This window comes from Malania oleifera, chromosome 7 (genome assembly GCF_029873635.1).
Source record: "Malania oleifera isolate guangnan ecotype guangnan chromosome 7, ASM2987363v1, whole genome shotgun sequence".
NCBI lineage: Eukaryota > Viridiplantae > Streptophyta > Magnoliopsida > Santalales > Ximeniaceae > Malania > Malania oleifera.
Window position 1 is genome coordinate 74,707,842 of NC_080423.1, and position 18,598 is coordinate 74,726,439.

Consider the following 18,598-nt stretch of genomic DNA (forward strand, 5'->3'; position numbering starts at 1 on the left):
ATGGTGAGTTAGAGGAAGATATATTTATGGAGCAACTGGAGGGGTTTGTGCAACAAGGTAAAGAGCACTTGGTATGTAAGTTGAACATGCCTCTTTATGGTTTAAAGAAATCCCCTAGGCAATAGTATAAAGGGTTTGATTCTTATATGTTGAGTATTGGGTATGTTAGAAGCAGTTATGACAATTGTGTTTACTTTAGATTACTTAACAGTGGTGTATATGTGATCCCTATGCTATATGTGGATGACATGTTGATTGCCTCTAACTGTACTGATGGGTTGAATGTGTTGAAAGCCAAGTTACAAGATGAGTTTGAGATGAAGGATCTTGGTGCAATTAAAAAGATCCTTGGCATGGAAATCAAGAGGGACTGACAATAGAAGAAATTGTGGTTGTCACAGGGTACGTATATTGAGAAGGTGTTGGTAAGGTTTAACATAGATAAGGCTAAACCGGTAAGTACACCTCTAGCTGCTTATTTTCAGTTGTCTGCTATACAGTGTCCTTCTACTGATGAGGATAAGTTGGATATGGCTAGTGTGCCTTATGCCAGTGCAGTAGGGGGTCTGATGTATGCTATGGTATGTAGTAGACTAGACTTGTCATATGCAGTTAGTTTGGTAAGCAAATATATGGCTAATCCAGGTAGAACGCATTGGAATGTGGTGAAATGAATTTTCAGATATCTACGTGGCACTTCTGATTATGGTATCCTGTTTGAAAGTACTGATGATTGTAATGCTCAGGGCTATGTGAACTCCGATTATGCAGGTGATTTGGATAAAAGGAGGTCTACTTCTAGCTTTATTTTTACCATGACTGGTGGTTCCATTAGTTAGAAGGCTATGTTGCAACCTACTACAACTTTGATTACTACAGAAGCTGAATACATAGCTTTGGCAGAGGTAGGTAAGGAGGCTTTGTGATTGACTAGACTGATTCAAGAACTTGGTGTTATGTAAGATAGGTTACATGTATTTTGTGATAGTCAGAGTACGATACACTTGGCAAGGAATCAAGTTTACCACTCTCGCACGAAGCATATTGACGTGTGGTACCATGCAATTAGAGGTTGGGTTTAAAGTGGTAAGTTCCTATTAATGAAAATCCAAACAGATGGAAATGCTGCAGATATGCTCACGAAGCCTGTTACATTAGCTAAGTTCAAGCATTGTCTAGACTTAGTTAATGTAGTCTCTTATTGATTGTTGATAGAACATCTTAGAGCATGGGGATGGAATGTTGTGCTTGGCTGTCATTAAAAGCTAAGGTGGAGATTATTAAAAAATATGTTTATTTTTATTTATTTATTGTGGCTTTTATCGCAACCGTTGGATCGTCTCTAAATCCAACAGTTGTGTGGTATCATATATATATTTGTAAGTCATAAGAAAATATAGGGATTGCTTGTCATTTTGTGCAAGGAGAGCTAAAGAGGGGTTCTCTCTAGGAAGAACTTTTCTTCAACGGGTTGAGTGATGAAGGGGTGTACAGGAGATCTGGGATCGGGGAGAGACTGTTAAGTTTGGTGCAATCCCAATAGGGGGGTGAATTGGTATTTAAAAATTATCACCTAGGTCAATCGGTTTAATAGTAGTATTATACAAGCTTAGGGTCAGTCTATGCAATCAACAAATAAACATACATGTGCAATAAAAGTAAAGTGCGAGAAATAAACAATACACGCAATATGTTATCAAGGTTTGGCCAAATTGCCTACGTCCCCGTCTTGGCTACACCAGCACTAGGATTCCACTACAACTCACTTAAATGGGTAGAACAACACCGATTACTACCAGGTCAATTAAGGGGCTGACCTCAACCAACACGTCTTACCAGGATGGCACACCTAGCTTTTCTAACTGAGTCTAAGCCAGTCCAGAACTATTCAACAAGGTTAGTCTCCCTCTTCAGGCCCACGCCTAGAATACAACCAATGTGTATAAAATTTGTACACGAAAATACGTTTCTACACAAGCAGATATGTACACCAGTATGGTTCAAGAAATATTACAAGCACAAATGATATGTAAATATGCTCAGTGCTCTAATATGTGCTAAACACTCAAACAAGTATAGATTATTAGTCCAGATCTAGAGTGCATATTAAAGCAAGATTTGAAACACAGTTTGTGAATATCACAAAATCATATCAAGGTTTCAAATGTGCTAGCTAGTTGATTCAAACAAATTCAATAAGATATTCTCAATGATCTAAGCACAAAGAGTGTTTGAATACAAGTTTTGAAAGTGATTTTGCACACAAAAAAATATAGGTTTAGGTGTCTTGCAATGACAATGCAAAAACCACAACCTTTCAAGTCTTCCTACACAAGATTTATCACTGTTAAGGACACAAATGGAATTATTATAAAAATTTTAATATTATTTAATTAAATTAACCTCGTTTAAAAATATTAACTACGGTAAAAAATATGAGGCAACGCAAGAGCATCGGTTGACCGAGGCAAGTTCGATTGATCGAAGTGCTTAAGGTTCGGTCGACCAGAATTAAAGGTTCAGGGCAATTTTTCTCTTTTAGCTCGGTTCAGTCGACCGGGAGGATTTGATCTGCATAGTTCGGTCGACCGAACAATTGAGTTCTCACACGTAGAAACTCGGTCGACCAGGTAGTTGGTTTACAATTTGAGCTCGGTCGACCAGGTGGTCAAAGTGTTGACTTATATGGAGTTCAGTCGACCGGGGAGGAATATACTGGCCATGGCTCGATTGACCGGGCTGTGGTCAATCTGTTGACCAGGTCCCGGTTTGATCAATCGGGGGAATTTTGTACATGGGAGTTCAGTCGACCGAATGTGCACATTTAGTGCATTTCGGTCCTGTTTAAGCATGCAATCACCTTATTCAAATGATCATTCATATATGTGCATATGTAAGTGTCCCAGGGTCATTTCTAGGTCCTTTTTAGTTTGAGGACACCAAAAAAATCTGACATCGGTCGACTGGTCTTTCTATGGTTTTGAGCATACCTACCTATCATGCATGATGCAAAATATTACAGGTTATAGGGTGTATAGTCCATAATAAATATTATATCCTAGAATGAAGAGAACAAAAGATAAATACATATAACACTAAAAACTTCATTCTTTCGCACGAACGCCGCATGCCATCATGGTATGTCTTTTAGTCCGAATACGCATGAATAGTGAACCTGCATGCAAGCCTTAATGCAACCATCAGTACTAAGAGTATTTGTCATGATCAAAACTGGGTGTGACCAATCAGGTCAACAAAGACTGATCAGATCTTATACTGTCATCATTTCATAGTGGATTTTTCTCTAAGTGCACGCTCTGTGGACATAGGCAATCTTGCCGAATCACGTAAAATCTCTCGTCTCCATTTTTCTGTGAATGTTCTTTTATGATTTATTTTGTTCATCGAAAGATTAAAATCACTGTGCGTCAACACCCTCAAATTGGCAAATTTGCTTCTAAGAGATTGAATCACGGGATTTTTAATTAGCTTGTTGTAAATATAATCAAAGATTGTACCCATTCTTTTGGTCAATATAAAGTCAAATTTTATACTAATTTTCTTATCTTAATTTTCAAGACACAGATTTTTTCATTACAATAAAGGATTAGATAAATTAAATGTCTATAATTTTAGCACTCAAATAATGTTTCATAATACAAAGGATCAGATAAATTAAATGTTTATATTTTTTTATATTCAAATAATCTTTCACAATACATTACATTCTACATATAAAGGATTAGCCTTAATAAAGGATTAGCCTCAATTTTCATGAATTTATATTCTTAATAAAGGAATGGAGTAGTTTTCAAAGTTTATACTTAGAAAAAAAAAATTATATGATGATTTAAAATATCAACTTATTTGAAAATGTGTACTAATTTAAAATATCAAAAAGATAATTCACAAAGTCCAAAACTTTCCATTATAGCCTACTTTCTTATCTACCTTCTTTTTATATATCTATTTTTTCTACAATTTTTTTTAAAAGCACATGCGCTGCCCATTCTTTGTCGGGTTATGCAAATTAGAAAATAAATAAATAGGTTGACCATTCATTGGTTATGATTTTAAAAAAAAAAAAAAAAATGAATACTTTATTTGTAAATTAAATATTTATTTCAAAAATATTAATTAATTAAGATAATAAAATAGTTCAACACTTCAAATGGCATAGTTTAAGCTACCATAATAAGTGTTCACTTTCTCATACTCAAAACATAGTGTTTTTCTCATCACATTAGTTTCATTTCAAATTAAGGAGGGCTAGAATTAGTTCGACTTAAATAGAGGAATTGACTGAATGAAGCAGTTTGGGTTGGTTTAGTTTGATTTTAAAAAAATATCGGTCCAATTACAATTTTGAAAATTTTGACAAGCTAGCTATTCAATATGAGTCATAGTTAGAAATCTAATCAAAATTTTAAAATCTAAATATTATGGCAAAAAATTTAGAGAGTAAAATGCAATTCAATGAAACTTCTTAAACTTGTGGTATGATTTAACCTATATTATTAAATAAAGTAGCTTTTATCGTGCATTGTACATGAGATAATCAAATTAATTATCCTTTACAGTACCATACATGTTCTATAATGGATTAGAATTTATTATATAAAAGCTTAATTCATTTATTCTTAAAATCATTTATCAAAATGCGATAGATATACCAAACTTTAGCATTTAATTCTCAAACTTTAGCAGTTTTGAATAAACTATCGTCTTGAAAGTACTCAAACCCTATTATATATTATCACCAATAAATATAAACAAGAAAAAACATAATTCACAAAGCTTATAACTCCCCATTATGACCTACTTTCATACCTTTTTTTCAGTTATTTAAAATAAAATATTAATAGGTTGACCACATATTATAAATAACCAAGAAATGTGGACATTTTATAAGTAGTATAATGTGGACATTTATAAATAGTATGCTCCTTTAATCTTCCTTTCTACCATATTGATCACCAAACAATCTTTTGACTTTAATAATATAAATATATTGTTCTTAACAATTTTACCTTTCTAATTCACATTTTGTCCATAGCATTCAAAAAATACCCTAATGTCAACTTATCTCAAGTTGGTCGAGCTGTTTCAAAAATACCTTTTGTGCGTTTGTTGAATTACTTTTGGTCATGTCTTTGGACTTTTTGAGTTGTTTTGATAGCCTTTTGTGCCCCTGGGTATGCTCGGGTTGATTGTATATGCAATCTTATTGATGGGGAACCTTGGTCTCCCCTCTCTGTCGGGTATGGCCAGAGTTTCTATACATATCCATTTTGGTCAATATAATTTATCATTTACTAATAAAAAAAAAGTTTAAAATGAATGATGAGGTAATTTAACATTAAAACATAGCACTTATAAGTTTTAAAGTTGTGTTTGGGAGCATTTATTTTGAATTTTGAATTTAAAAACTTTTATAGATTTAAAAATTAATATAAAGTAAAACTACCAATAACTGTCCACTCTGCTATCTTTTTTCTATCTTTTTACCTTTTTTTTCTTTTTCTTTTTCTTTTTGAGTAATTTTTTGACAACTTTATATCTTTTGAGTAATTTACTTCCCCAATTTTGAATCACTCTCTATCCATCCATCTCATCTGCCCTACACAGAGAAAAGGGAACTCTCTTATTCATATGGATCAATTTTGAGTGCAAAGAAGGGTTGGGATCTTATTTCTAGCAATGCAAATGGAGTGAATATGAGGATGACCCATGAGACCAATGACTCAAACTGAAGTAGTTGTTCAATACAATCCCAAGGAGTTCAAACTAATGCTACAAAATAATCTGATTTGGTTTCTTTCAAAAATAAATTGGAAATAGAACCAAAGTGGTTCAATTTGATTTTGGAGTGGAGCAAAAATTTGTTTTGTTTGCAATTGAAATTGGTTGGAGGCATTATATGAGCCTTTTACAAAAGTAACAAATGTATTATAGAAAACCATGGCTGTAAACTACTCCCAAAAAAAAAAAAAAAAATTCATTTTCAAGTAAGAATAACATAAGGGATGCTTCTTACTTTATGTTTACTTCAATCACTCACCACTCTAACCAAAAATCAAACATTCCATGTTCCAAATTCTAAGTCAAAAAAGGGTTTGCAATGCTGGAAACAAGAAATATTTATTAAAAGGATAGTTTGAAAATTGCAAAAAAAAATTATAAAATTTGCCTTAACAAGTTAAACTAAATTTAAAAGTTCCAGGTTACTGCACATGCTAACTTAAAAAGAAAGATAAGACAATACACCTAATTTCAAGTTTTCATGTGGAGATTGAGAAACTCCTCTTGTGTTTGGAACAAGAATGGTGAGCTAAAGAGAAATATCAAAATAAAGGAACCTTTGAACTATTAGATTAACGCAATTTAGTGATGCTACCATGTTACCCTTACATTAATTTCATATACTTTATTAGTCAAATATCATTTTGCATTGAAACTTAAACCTTAACATCAAGAATTTCAAAATTAACGTTTTCACCTTTTATAAATGTAAATTAAGTTTAAAACATTCCATACAATTTCTTGGAGTGGGCTTGGTTGGAATAAATTATAATTTAAAAATAGTTTCATCCAATACCATTTGTGGGCACATAGAATAACCAAACACACTGCTTGAAAACCCAAAAGAAGGGAGGGTGGTGAAGAATCACCTAGTTCCATTAAGTTTATTGTTCTGTTAACTATGTTCTTTTTCACCACCCTAGTTCAACCCAAGCAACAATTCCAGCAGAAATATAGTTCGTACAATTATGTTGGACAGAATAATGGCACATGGTTCTCAAACTCTCTTCAACTTCTTTTGACATTGTCAACAAACCATAAAGAATGAATGCAAACACAGCTCGAAATCATATTCAACTACCCTCTCGATCCAGTTCATTTTATTCGCAAAATTAATTTTGTTTTACCTGTATCTTGAACCATCACACTATAGCATGATTTCAAATCGCCCTGTACTAACACATGAAGACAGACTTGAACCTTGACCTTTTGACGCTAATGCAAAAGATAACTGGAAAAATAGACCCGTTATTCCCGCATACTCTCACGTCTTAACAAAAAATGGCCTGAACCACTCCGTCATCCATCTTAATCTCTTCTTCTCTTTTCTATTTTCAAAATTTCGCTGTGTTGGTTTCATACTTTTATTTACCTTCTGAATTAATCATTCCATCAATTAAATTCCGTATGTGTAACACAGCCTAGACCAGAAACAGCTTGTGGTTCAAAATCACCACACCGTCACAATCTCTGAGACTAACTCATCTATTAACAATCTCTCAACTTCCCTACCAATTACATCGATGTCATCTCGTAAATTCAGCCACTCCGATTGATTCACCGGCACCTTCTCAGCAGTGTCCCCCTTCGCTTTCTTCCCCTGGCTTCCCAGCCGCTTGCTCAGCTCATCTTTAAGTTCACCTTTGGCCCACCTAGGACCAACCCTTCTCGTCACTGGCTTTACCCAAGGGTGTGAATCCAAGGACTCCTGTAAGATCTCAGCTAGTCCAGAATTTATGCGATCAAACAGTAGCTTCCTTTCAGACCGCATCCAAATGCTCTTATCACAGAACCTCTTCTCGAGTTTTTCAAATACAAGCGGTCCAATGGGGTACTCTGGGGAGTGCCATGCTGCCACGATCGATTCCGGATCTGTACCATCAAAACTGCAATGGCTTAAAACGTCAACAAGATAGGAAGATTCCAGGCTCTCTTGGGCTCTAAATATTCGCCTCCCTTCGACAGATTCTCCTCCGACATCTTCATCGCTTGAAATAAGCATGGGTCCCTCCACATATGTCTCGGACTCCAACTTGAGAAGCTGAAGCTGCATTCGAAGCCCTATAACACAAGAAGGGTAAAGAATGAGGACACTAACTAAACTAAGAAAAAATATTAACTTTCAATTTGAGTCCCATATGAAAACGAGATCATTCCGCTCGGTTTGTTGTGCTACTTAATACAAACACATCTAAGTAGCATGTTTGATATAAGGAAGATGAATTGGATGGGTAAAACTAAAAGAAAAAGAACCTGAAGTGGGCAACACATCAGAAACCAGTCTAGAAAAAATGTTAGCATCAAAGCAGCAACGAGTGATTTTGATTAGGCCAAAGGCACGGCAATTGCATGTTGAAAATAAACATAGGATAAGCTTCATAGAAGAAACCATGCCCCTAGATAGAGTTGAATTGTGAAAAATAATTCACACCTTCGACCCCCAAAGAAATGAGAAAGGCAGGATCAGCCTAGTAGTAGCCACATTTGTGGACAACCGTTGGCTCCTGGTGTTCCACATTGTCAATGAGAATGATCTCAAATGATTCAGATTGGCAGAGCCAAAAATTGCAAGAGAAGAAAGCACATGCCAACTGTTATCTTCGTATCATTTAAAATGACAAAACATGTATGACACAAATATATAATTTAAAGAAATGGAAACTGAATTTCTTATTCAAACTGTTTATGATGATTTTTCAAGCAATGGAAATTTCATTCCAAATAATGATAAACTTGAGCCATTCTAATTTAATGGAAAACAAAATGCAATGTCTTGAACTCAAGAAGAGCTCCAACATGACCCAAAGAATGATTGAAGAAAAAATTTGGGTTACCATGGAGATCAGCATTAACTCTTTCAAAGCATTCTGAACCAGAGGATGGATCTTCCATAAAAGGAGCTTCCAGAACAGAAACTGGACTAGGCTGATCAATCTCCTTAGTGCTTGCTGGAGATGCTGCTTCAGGTACAGGACAGCCCATGGGAACTGAAACTTCGTCGGATGGTCTAATTGATTGCTCCTGGAATATAATAATGTAAATATCTTTTAAGATGGAATCTAAAACGTAATTGTACATGAGGCAAAAACATATGAAAGAAGGGAATAAATATAGTTCAGGAACGTCATGTACCAAACTAAAAGGGTTAGCATTTCTAAAGTATCTTCTTGCTCTTGGGGTTCAAAAAAAAAAAAAAACCATATTTACCCTTCGGAACCAAGAATGAGTTCTTTTGAAATCCTAGACAAACAAAACCAGAGTTTAGAAGAAATATATGTCATGCTATAGGGAATAACCAAAATTAACCAACTAAGGTTTGAATAATAATATATATATATATATATATATATATATACACAAAATTAACCAACTAAGGTTTGAATAATAATATATATATATATATATATATATATATATAAGTTTCTTTAGAACTATTTTTACCCAAAAAAAAAAACCCATAAAGCATTTCTGGAAAGGAAGCAACACATAACAAAAAACACACATATCAGTGAGTTCATCTTAGCATGTGGCATTGGTTTTCTAAATAGCCCAGCATTAATATGCAGATGACAAGCAATCAAGTCTAAACCAGCACTGACGATTCCTGGTTGCGATGAAGGGTAATACCACCAGTACTGCAAGAAATTTGTGCTTGGATCCTTATTTCAAGTTTTCAACTATTGAAACTGTAAGATTACCACTTTACCTAAAAGCTTAAGCTATTAGGTTGTGAGCCAACAATAAGCCTTAACACTCCCCTGCACATGCAGCTCAACAGCACATGGAGAGATAAACAAATGACAAATAACACCCATTATAGGGAATATAATAATTTTTTAAACACCATACAATATGCAGGCAACAAGACCAAAACCTAGGACCTCATGGTAACTAGCTCCAATACCATGTTAAACAACCACTTCGCCTAAAAGCTTAAGCTATTAGGTTGTGGGCCAACAATGTATATCTAGTCTTAACATCACTCATACCAAAAAGAAGAAGATAAACAAAAGTTAACAGAAACAAAAAATTCACATGGTTCAAGTGCATGTTTGCATACACATGCCAAGTGAAAAATCATATGCCAATGTTCTCATGTACGTGATACGACTACATGAAAAGAAACTAACATATTTCAAAATAGTACTAAGTTTTAATCAGTTTTTTGGACTACGAAATTTAAAGTAAGCATTTAAAATTTTAACAGCTAACAAATTAAGCACTATGTAAAGTATAAGTCCATAAATTAAAATAAAAAATAAAAGTAAAGTAAAGAAAAGAAAAGAGAAAAGCTGAACCTTTGGAGCTGAACTGTCATGATCATGACTGGAGGAATCGACTCTCACTAACATACAATCAGATGCTTCTTGAAGCAAGTTATCTGGAAACTCAAAAGACATGGTCACATTCTCATGTCCTGCATCTGCCACTTGATCAAGAACTGAATTTGTATCAGAGAAAATGCTTCCTGATGTCTCAGAAATCATTTGCTTTGGATTAGAAGAATCCTTGTCGTCAAAATTGCTCCTTAATTGATTCTGGGCGAAGTACATATCTAGTAAAATGCCACTGCTTTCTCTATTTGTACGGCAAGGAGATCGAGATTTCTTATTACCAGATCTTGTGTTCCTACCATATAAACTTTCCTTCTGATTGAAATTCCTTGGATCTTCATTGTTTCTGAACTTATTTATGGCCTCTTTTGGCATCATATACCTGCCATTACCAACAGCTTCCCTTCGCATGCTTGCTTTAGGACTTCCAAAGGCAGCAGAGGATGCAGGTAGAGACCTTGATCTTGGCAAATCACTAACGCACCCATCCTTCCACCCATCCCTACTGCTGATGCCCAAGGGATCAATCCGCCCTGCAGTTTTATCATTTCTATAGGAATCTACCAGATCATCCATTGCATCCAAGTTTGCTGGATGCGTTTCCCTATCAGGGATAGCAAGCATTTCCCCAAGAGTGCTACCTGAACTAGCCACTCTCCCCTCTTGAAACCTTTGAGTTATCTTCCACCTCTCCGAGAGTCTCTTCTTGGCCTCCCTGTTGACAGATGACTCAATTGAATAGGATGGAGAAGGCAGATAAAAATTGTTGCAGTCAAAGGAGCTTCTAGGAGTAAAAGTTGCCACCTCCGATTCATTAGCAGAATCACTTTCAGACATGCTACATGAACTCTCATCCCCAGCATATCCCCTAATATAGGAAGGTGACAAATTGATGGAACCACTATTGAAACCATTTCTCATTCGCCTTGCTATTTCCCGAGCAATTTCTCTAGACTCTCCACACTTATATCTTGAAGGCGCCATATCACTACATAACTTCTCCCTTCCTGGTGATTCTGCCTCCCCATGTCTGATAATCGGAAATTCCACGTGGTTCCTATAATCTGAAAGAGAAGCCTGAGATGAATGAGGTGATGAAACAAACTTACCAGCATCCTGGGTCTTTCCAACATTTGGTTTCAAAACAACAATCTTTGTGGGTTGGACGTCTATCTTATCCTTCCCTCCTATTTGATCTCTAAACTTGAGAGAACGAACATCATGATATCTCTGAGGAGAGCTAGTATCACTCTTGCATGAAGTTTCTCTCACTGATTTTGACCCTTTGAGATTTTTTTCAAACTTTCGGGCATTTGCAGATCTTATAACAGGTAAGTGATTGCAATGAGATTGTGGAGGACTGCCTTTCATGTCGTGCAGATGCTTTGTGAACAAGGAATCAGGTTCCTGGAGAAATTTTAGCAAAAGGTCCTTGTTGGATTCAAGAACTTTGAGTGCATCATAGAATTCCTCCGAATCCTGAAGCTTTTCATCAGTTGAAAAACGTTTTGCATCCATGAACTTCTGCCGAATGAATTCCATTTTTGCTTCAGCACACTTTGAACTTTCCGTCTCATGCAACAGGACACTGCTGCTATCCGCCCTTGGGGTTTCCACAACTTCAAACACATCCTTAAATTCCTGCTGCTCCTTTGAGCTCTTCCTCTGATGGCTCCCGTCATAGGATACACAATTCCTTTGAGATCCTGTTGATGCTGTCCTCTGCTGGAATTTTTCAGGGAACCGTTTATGCTGTTTTTGAGTAGCTTGTTGAGGAGGAAGCCCATCCAGACCCATCAATCTGGCAATGATGCTTGGCGGCCGTCTTTTGGATTCAGTTTCTTTTAACATCTCTTCAGCTAATAACTTCTTCATAGGAGTTCCAGTCAGTCGATCTGTCTTGCTATGGCCCATCTCAAAATTTAGCTACAAAATCCAAATGCATTTAATTATAACAGTAAATTAAGTAGCTTAGAAAAAAGAATAAATTAGAGATAATAATTGTATATCTCAGATAAATTCATCAAGTTCAATCCCGACAAAAAGAAAATCAGCACACCAGATTGTCTTCTGTGAATCCATTAGGATAAGAACTACAATCAGGCGCCAATTTGAACTGGCTTCTCTGTTTTTGAATCTGCCTGTTTCCTGTAAATTATTGCCTATATCAACGTTAGGATTAATACAAAATCATGACAATACCATATTAAAAAGATCATATAAAGAAAGTCCAAGAAAGGCTGGAATCAAGTCACAGCATATTTTTCTGTCTAAAAAAATTAAAAACTCGGGTGAACCAAGCGTATGTAGATTTCAGACAGAAAATAATTGAATGAATCTATTCTATACTGAATGGCACCATAAGAAATTAAAAACATCTACATTGCATATTATTAAAGAATTAAGTTCAGTCAAGATTAAAAAAAAAAAAAAATTACTAGAGACCAGATCTTGTCAATGGAAAAGGAAAAATTCAAGCAAAAACGTAACAAGAAATCAAAGGGAAATTTCAATTTTCCTTTTTTAAAAAGAGGAAATCAAATTAATGCGGCACAACATCATTAAAAGAACAAGTAAAGCGTCGAACACGCAGTACCGCCATAATAGCTCATCATAACCGTAGAATTCGTTAGGAAACAAGCGAAATCATGCTGAATGCACTACAGAAAAGTCACCAGTCAAGTTCACTCCAAAACCGTCCCGCAAAGAAATTACTTTAGCCAAAGCAGAAGCAACAACCACGCCAATGAGATCCACGTTTAAAAATTTCACATAAAAATAAGCGATAAATAAAAAAACCAAAAAGTTACTCGTTTGGTTGCCAAGAAACACAAGGGAAAAAAATGAAACCAAAATTTTGAATCTCGAATTTTTCATTTACTGACCGACACGTAAATGAAAAAAAATATACAAAAAAAAAAAAGCATCAACTCCCTAGCTCAGCTGAGTCAAGCATTTCAACCGTCCAATTTTAAAACATTAAGAGACCCACAATTTTCTTTCCCTTCCCCTCAGTTCTCTCGGCAACCAAACAGAAAACCGAACCTTGTCGTGAAGCTGCATCCGCGAAGAAAAGTCCGCGGCCAGAGCTCCGATCACCGTGGCCCGCAACTTTCGACCTCCTCTGACGAAACCTCTCCATGATCGATCATCAAATAAAGCAAAGAACCCGTAATAGGCAGAGAAACCTAGATCGAGAACGACGGAGCACAGCTCAAGAGCGCCTCGAAAAGACGAGGCAAAGGATCCAAGGAAACCATCAAAGAAAGTTCGAAAAGAAACCCTAGATTTTCGGCTCGCGCTCTGGCCTAGTAACGGAATCTAAAAGAGAGAGAGAGAGAGAGAGAGAGAGAGAGAGAGAGAGAGAGAGAGAAGGGGCGGACGGCGAGCATTAAAGACGGCTGGGGCCGTGGGAAGCCAAGAGTGGGAACGTTAAGACTTTTAGAGAGAGAAAGAGAGTGTTTTTGAACTTTCAAAAAACGATAGTCCGGGCAGGGGAGTCCGACGCTCTGCGCGGGGAAGTGGGGATCATGGGGAGCTCCATGACCAGCAAACTGTGCACGTGTCTCGATACCCGCCGCCCACGTCGCCACCTTGCAGGGGTATTTGGGACATTTTGAAATTAACAGCGCCCAAAAGGAAATTTGATAATTAATAGGGCAGCTTTAGCTTTAGGTGGATTTAGGTAATTTTTTTCACTTAAACCAGTTCAAAATGTTATACTTTGGGGTTGTAATTTGCCAATTAATCAATTAGTTTGACTTTGTAGGGTAATTATTATGATGCCCCTAAATTTTGGGTTGAATATGAAATATTTTCTCAAGGTATGTAGTTGGATGAATGACTATATAATATCTTATGTGTCCCTATTTAACTTATATGCTTATTATTATGAATATTATATTATAAAGATTTTTTTCTGTATGAAAAAATAATCTCGATCAATTAGAGAATGTGGCATTAATTCGTAAGCAAGTAATTTAAGCGGAGTAATTAAAGAAGATTAGGATCACTAAAGACCCAAAATTGACAAAGCGAGTCAATGAGCTCTGTTTGCATCAATGAGCTGTGTTTACATCAAGTGAGTTTTAAGTCGGTCAATATTAGGCTGACATAATAGACAAGTATATGAAATAAATGATACATTTGTCCAATTAATGACCAAGTTACAAACAAGTATCATTAATAAATAAAATAAATTATGTATATTTATTTTAATTTGTTTAATATTACAACATAGTTATTTGGAATTGGAAAATTATATAAGGGAGCTACCTTTCTATTTTGTCCATCCACTTATTTTCTAGATGTTAAATATGTGACAAATATGTCCCACTTTTTATATCCCTAATATTAATGAGTGTAAGACCCATTTATCATGGATTTAGCATTTAGAAAATAAGCACACGAATACACAAAAGGGCAAGTTTTCTGTATAATTTCTCGTGAAATTGGGGGTAGATTAATCCACTCATTGTCTACAATTTCAAATCAAAGAAAATAAATAAATCTTAAAAAAAGAAGCAAATTTTGACAATATTTTTCTTTTTGAAAAATACAAGTATACAAGTTGTCACCCTATGTTGGAGGGCTACCACCTACCAAAGATGAGTTTCAAACTACCTCGGCTCAAATGGCAAACTCAAATCAACAAAAATATAAAGGGGTGAGAATTGAGTCAAATATATGGAGTCCGATTAACTTGTTTTATGTTAGGTCCAAGGAATATGTAGGTCATGGTATACCAATCAGTTTTGGAAGCGGTTAAAGTCTAAAAGGTACCAGTCCCCCCCCCCCCCCCCTTCACATTTATGTTCCATAAAATGTAACCTAATTAACCTGGAATTACCTTTAAATTTAGGTAGTTGTCTGATGCATGGATTTGGAATTGACTTGGAATTACAAGTACATGGTTTTGTTTTGGAATTCTACTAAATTTTGAATCCATGGTTTGGCTAAATTGTAAGATGAAAATATATTCCAAAGCAAATACAAATCCATTATTTGGATCAACTTAATGTTGTGTTTAGGAGCATGGATTCACGATCTTGGATTTGGCTGGATTTGGATAGATTTAAATAAATTTCAATATAATTTTATATTATAACTTATCTAAATCCAAACAACTCCAAATCTAAGACCTCTCCAAACATAGGATAGTATGCAATTTGGATATGATGTGTGTAACTTTATTTTTAATCATCTAGCCGATTTCTACCGTAATCGACTCAATTCGAGTTTATCTCTATACTATTAAACTCAATGCGAGCTAGTTTATTCACCTTTCGACTTAATATGATATGGAGTCTAGAGTAATTGACTCAATCTGAGCCAATATCTCTACTACTCAACTCAATCTAAATCGAGCTCTCCACCATTCAGCTCAATCTGAGCCCACACCTTCTAACTCAATCTAAGCCACCACCAGCACTTATCAGCTCGATTTGAGTCGATATGCTTACTTTTGAGCCCACTTTAAGCTGACTTCTACATTATTCAGCTTAATTCAAGCTGGCAAGTATGGTCTAAAAAGTGTATTATAACCAGTGTGGCTTTATTCAAGCAACGCTCGCTAGATGGGACACATTGCAAGTGAGCGGTGCCCACCTTTTTTGTTGATTCATGAGCTGGGCTCATCAAATAGGCAGGTCTTCATGGCCGCAAGAGTTGTGCCTATCATATGGGTCATTGTAGGTGAGTCGCGCTCACTCCTTTGTATCTAATGAGCTATGCTCATCAAATGGGCAGGTCATCGGGGCCTAAAGAGTTCTACTCATCAGATGGGTCATTATAGGTGAGTCGTGCTCACTCCTTTGTGCCTCATGAGTCATGCCCATCAAATCGGAAAGTCTTCAAGGCCTTATGAGTTGTTCTTATCATATGAGGCATTATAGGTGATTCGTTCTCACTCCTTTGTGTCTCATGAGTTGTGCTCATCAAGTGGGCAAGTCTTTAGGGCCTCATGAGTTGTGCTCATCATATTGGTCATTATGGTTGAGTCGTGCTCACTCCTTTGTTACCTTATAAGCTACGCTCACCAGATGGGTCATTATGGTGAGTCGTGCTCACTCTTTTGTTGCCACATGAGCAGTGCTCATCAAGTGGGCAAGCCTTCAAAGCCTCATGAATTGTGCTCATCAGATGGGCCATTATAGGTCTAGGCATGTTGATCCACATTGTTCGGATTTGCACCATTGGGATTCACGCCATTGGGGTTCGCGTGCCATGAGTTTATAAGTTACTTCCTTTCCCTACTTAGCCACTTCATCCAAGTCCCTCAAACTTTTCCTTATCATACCACTCCTTCTTGTGGTCGTGACATCTTCTATATTAAAATATTTCTAGGCTCGTGTGACCAGTTCCCCCATATTGGTTGAGGGTTTTTTCCCTAGAGATTTAAAGAAGTCCCTAAATTGAAGAGTTGTTGTCAAAGCTACTATCACTACCCCATGATCCAGGTTTCGAATCTCTAAAGTGGCTTTGATAAAGTTGCGCATGAACCACTTAAGTTTCTCATTTTCCTCTTGGACACGACTCATTAGATGTGCTTAAGGATTTGCCATTTTTTGGCAAGGATCCAATAGAGCCAAACTTTAGGGTTCAATACCATGCCCTAGCATTCCCCTTTAGGGTGGATGCAAATGCTCGGCACATGATTGTATTGAATGCGTCTTGAAATTGCATCAACACCCTAAAGGTGTCCCAAGAAGTTGATCTCACAAGGCTTAGAATCTTATTTTGATGATAACAAACTAAAGGAACTTAACATGTTTTGCTAAGATACGTTTCAGGGTTCAAAAGCTTTCATAAAGATCGAGTTCAAAAGCTCTTATAAAAGATCAAGTTCCTAAAAAATCAAGTTCAAGTGTTTAAAAAGAATTGCATATGCTTAGAGACATGACTCATGATAAAGCAAAAGTCAATTGAAGGAAGAAAGCACAAGATGGACTTAAAGCAAAGATATACATGAAGACTTCAAGTTTAGAAAAGTTTTAAGTCTTAAGGAAGTCTTGTGTAAGTACTTCAATTAAAATCAATTTGAATGTTTTGAAGCTCATTAGAGTTAATCATGGACTTGGAGACCATATTTTAAAAACCTCGAAAAATATTTTCAAAAGTATCAAAACAAGTTGGCAAGAGTTTTTGGAAACAATGCTGAAAAGCATAAGTTTTAACTGTCTAGGAGACTGACCCTTGTATGGTCAAGTGACTGACATTTTATGCTGAATTAATTTGGGAAGACAATATAGGCCCAGGCGACTGACCCCTATGAGTCCAAGTGCCTGACCCTATTCTGACTTTGAAATTATGCTGAATTTCAAAAGCCCAGGCGATTGACCTCGATAAGCCAGGCGCCTGACCTTCGCAACGACTAGTTCAAAATAACTTTTAAATATTTCCAAATTAAGTTGCTTGTGCCTCAAACTTTGTCAAAACTTAGGAAATACTCCGAGTGACTTGGGCAACACGAAAATATGACTTTTTAAGTCTATAGATACATGATTTCACAAATCAAATCAATACCAAGAATTCATAATAGCAATCAAGCATACAACTTTCGTACTCTTCCAAAAGCTTTCTTACTCACATACTTGCTGAAGTTTCTCTGATATTTGCTGAGCTATTTCTCACTGATCTTTGAGCATAAAACACTGAGTTTGATCAATCCAAATAAAGATCCCGAGGATATAATCTCTGAGAATTAATTCTATTCTTCATTGATATTTAAATTGAAGTATTCTTAGTTGTGCTTTAACTTGTACTAATATGCTCTTTTGAGAGTGACTCTTGTACGCAAGAAGTTCTTTCTTGTTTTCTTGATAGTTCAGGGATGTTGAATCGTTGTACCAAGCATGGGGTATCCCTTGGAGAGGAGGGCTCCAACCTATTGAAGGAGTGTTGTAAGGTTGCTCCTACCCGTAAAGGAGTGGTATAGTGAAATCCTTAGGTGTGTTGCCTAAGGCGAGGACATAGGCGGGTGTAGTCAAACCTCGTAAAAATCTCGATCTCACTCTCTTCCCTACTCTTTAATTTTATGCATGTATAAATTGCATGGATGTTTATTTAACTGCTGGAAATTAAATTTAAATTGATATTGAGATTGAGGAAAACTTTTAATTAAAGGGAGTACATTGATTAGTCTTTTGCGGAAACCTTAAAGGGAGTACATTGATTAATCATTTGCGGAAACCTTGATTAAAGGAAGAACAGTGATCAAGAACCTAATTGATAACAAAGTTTGAATCTTGAAAGTGCCACTGCAATTCATATATTAGTTGAATAACTTGTGGATTGTGTTGGCTTATTGTTTGATTGATTGATTAATTGGGTGTGGATATAAATTGCTGAAAGATCAAGTTAATATACTTTCTAATTAAGATTTAAAAGTGAATTTGGGTTTTAGCTGATATTATAATTGAAATTCAAAACCATCCTTGTGTGATTGCTAAGAATAAAATAAG

General features: G+C 35.9%; 1 protein-coding gene across 1 annotated transcript; it reads right to left on the bottom strand.

The window, feature by feature from the left end:
* Positions 1–7,164: 7,164 nt before the first annotated feature.
* LOC131160329 (uncharacterized) lies at positions 7,165–13,689 on the bottom strand. Its single transcript, XM_058115909.1, has 5 exons — positions 13,182–13,689; positions 12,196–12,284; positions 10,101–12,062; positions 8,637–8,823; positions 7,165–7,863 (listed from the first exon to the last, which is right to left on the bottom strand). The coding sequence occupies exons 1-5, from the start codon at positions 13,276–13,278 to the stop codon at positions 7,253–7,255; spliced, it is 2,946 nt and encodes a 981-aa protein (XP_057971892.1). The 5' UTR covers positions 13,279–13,689; the 3' UTR covers positions 7,165–7,252.
* Between the last annotated feature and the right edge of the window lie 4,909 nt (positions 13,690–18,598).

Bases quoted from the DNA above. Each gene is read 5' to 3' on its own strand.
- LOC131160329 (XM_058115909.1), bottom strand. From the start codon at position 13,278: ATGGAGAGGTTTCGTCAGAGGAGGTCGAAAGTTGCGGGCCACGGTGAT. The intron at 12,063-12,195 runs GTGTGCTGATTT...TGGATTTTGTAG, and splicing joins GATTCACAGAAGACAATCTG to CTAAATTTTGAGATGGGCCA. The intron at 7,864-8,636 runs GTAACCCAAATT...CTTGTGTTATAG, and splicing joins AGTTAATGCTGATCTCCATG to GGCTTCGAATGCAGCTTCAG.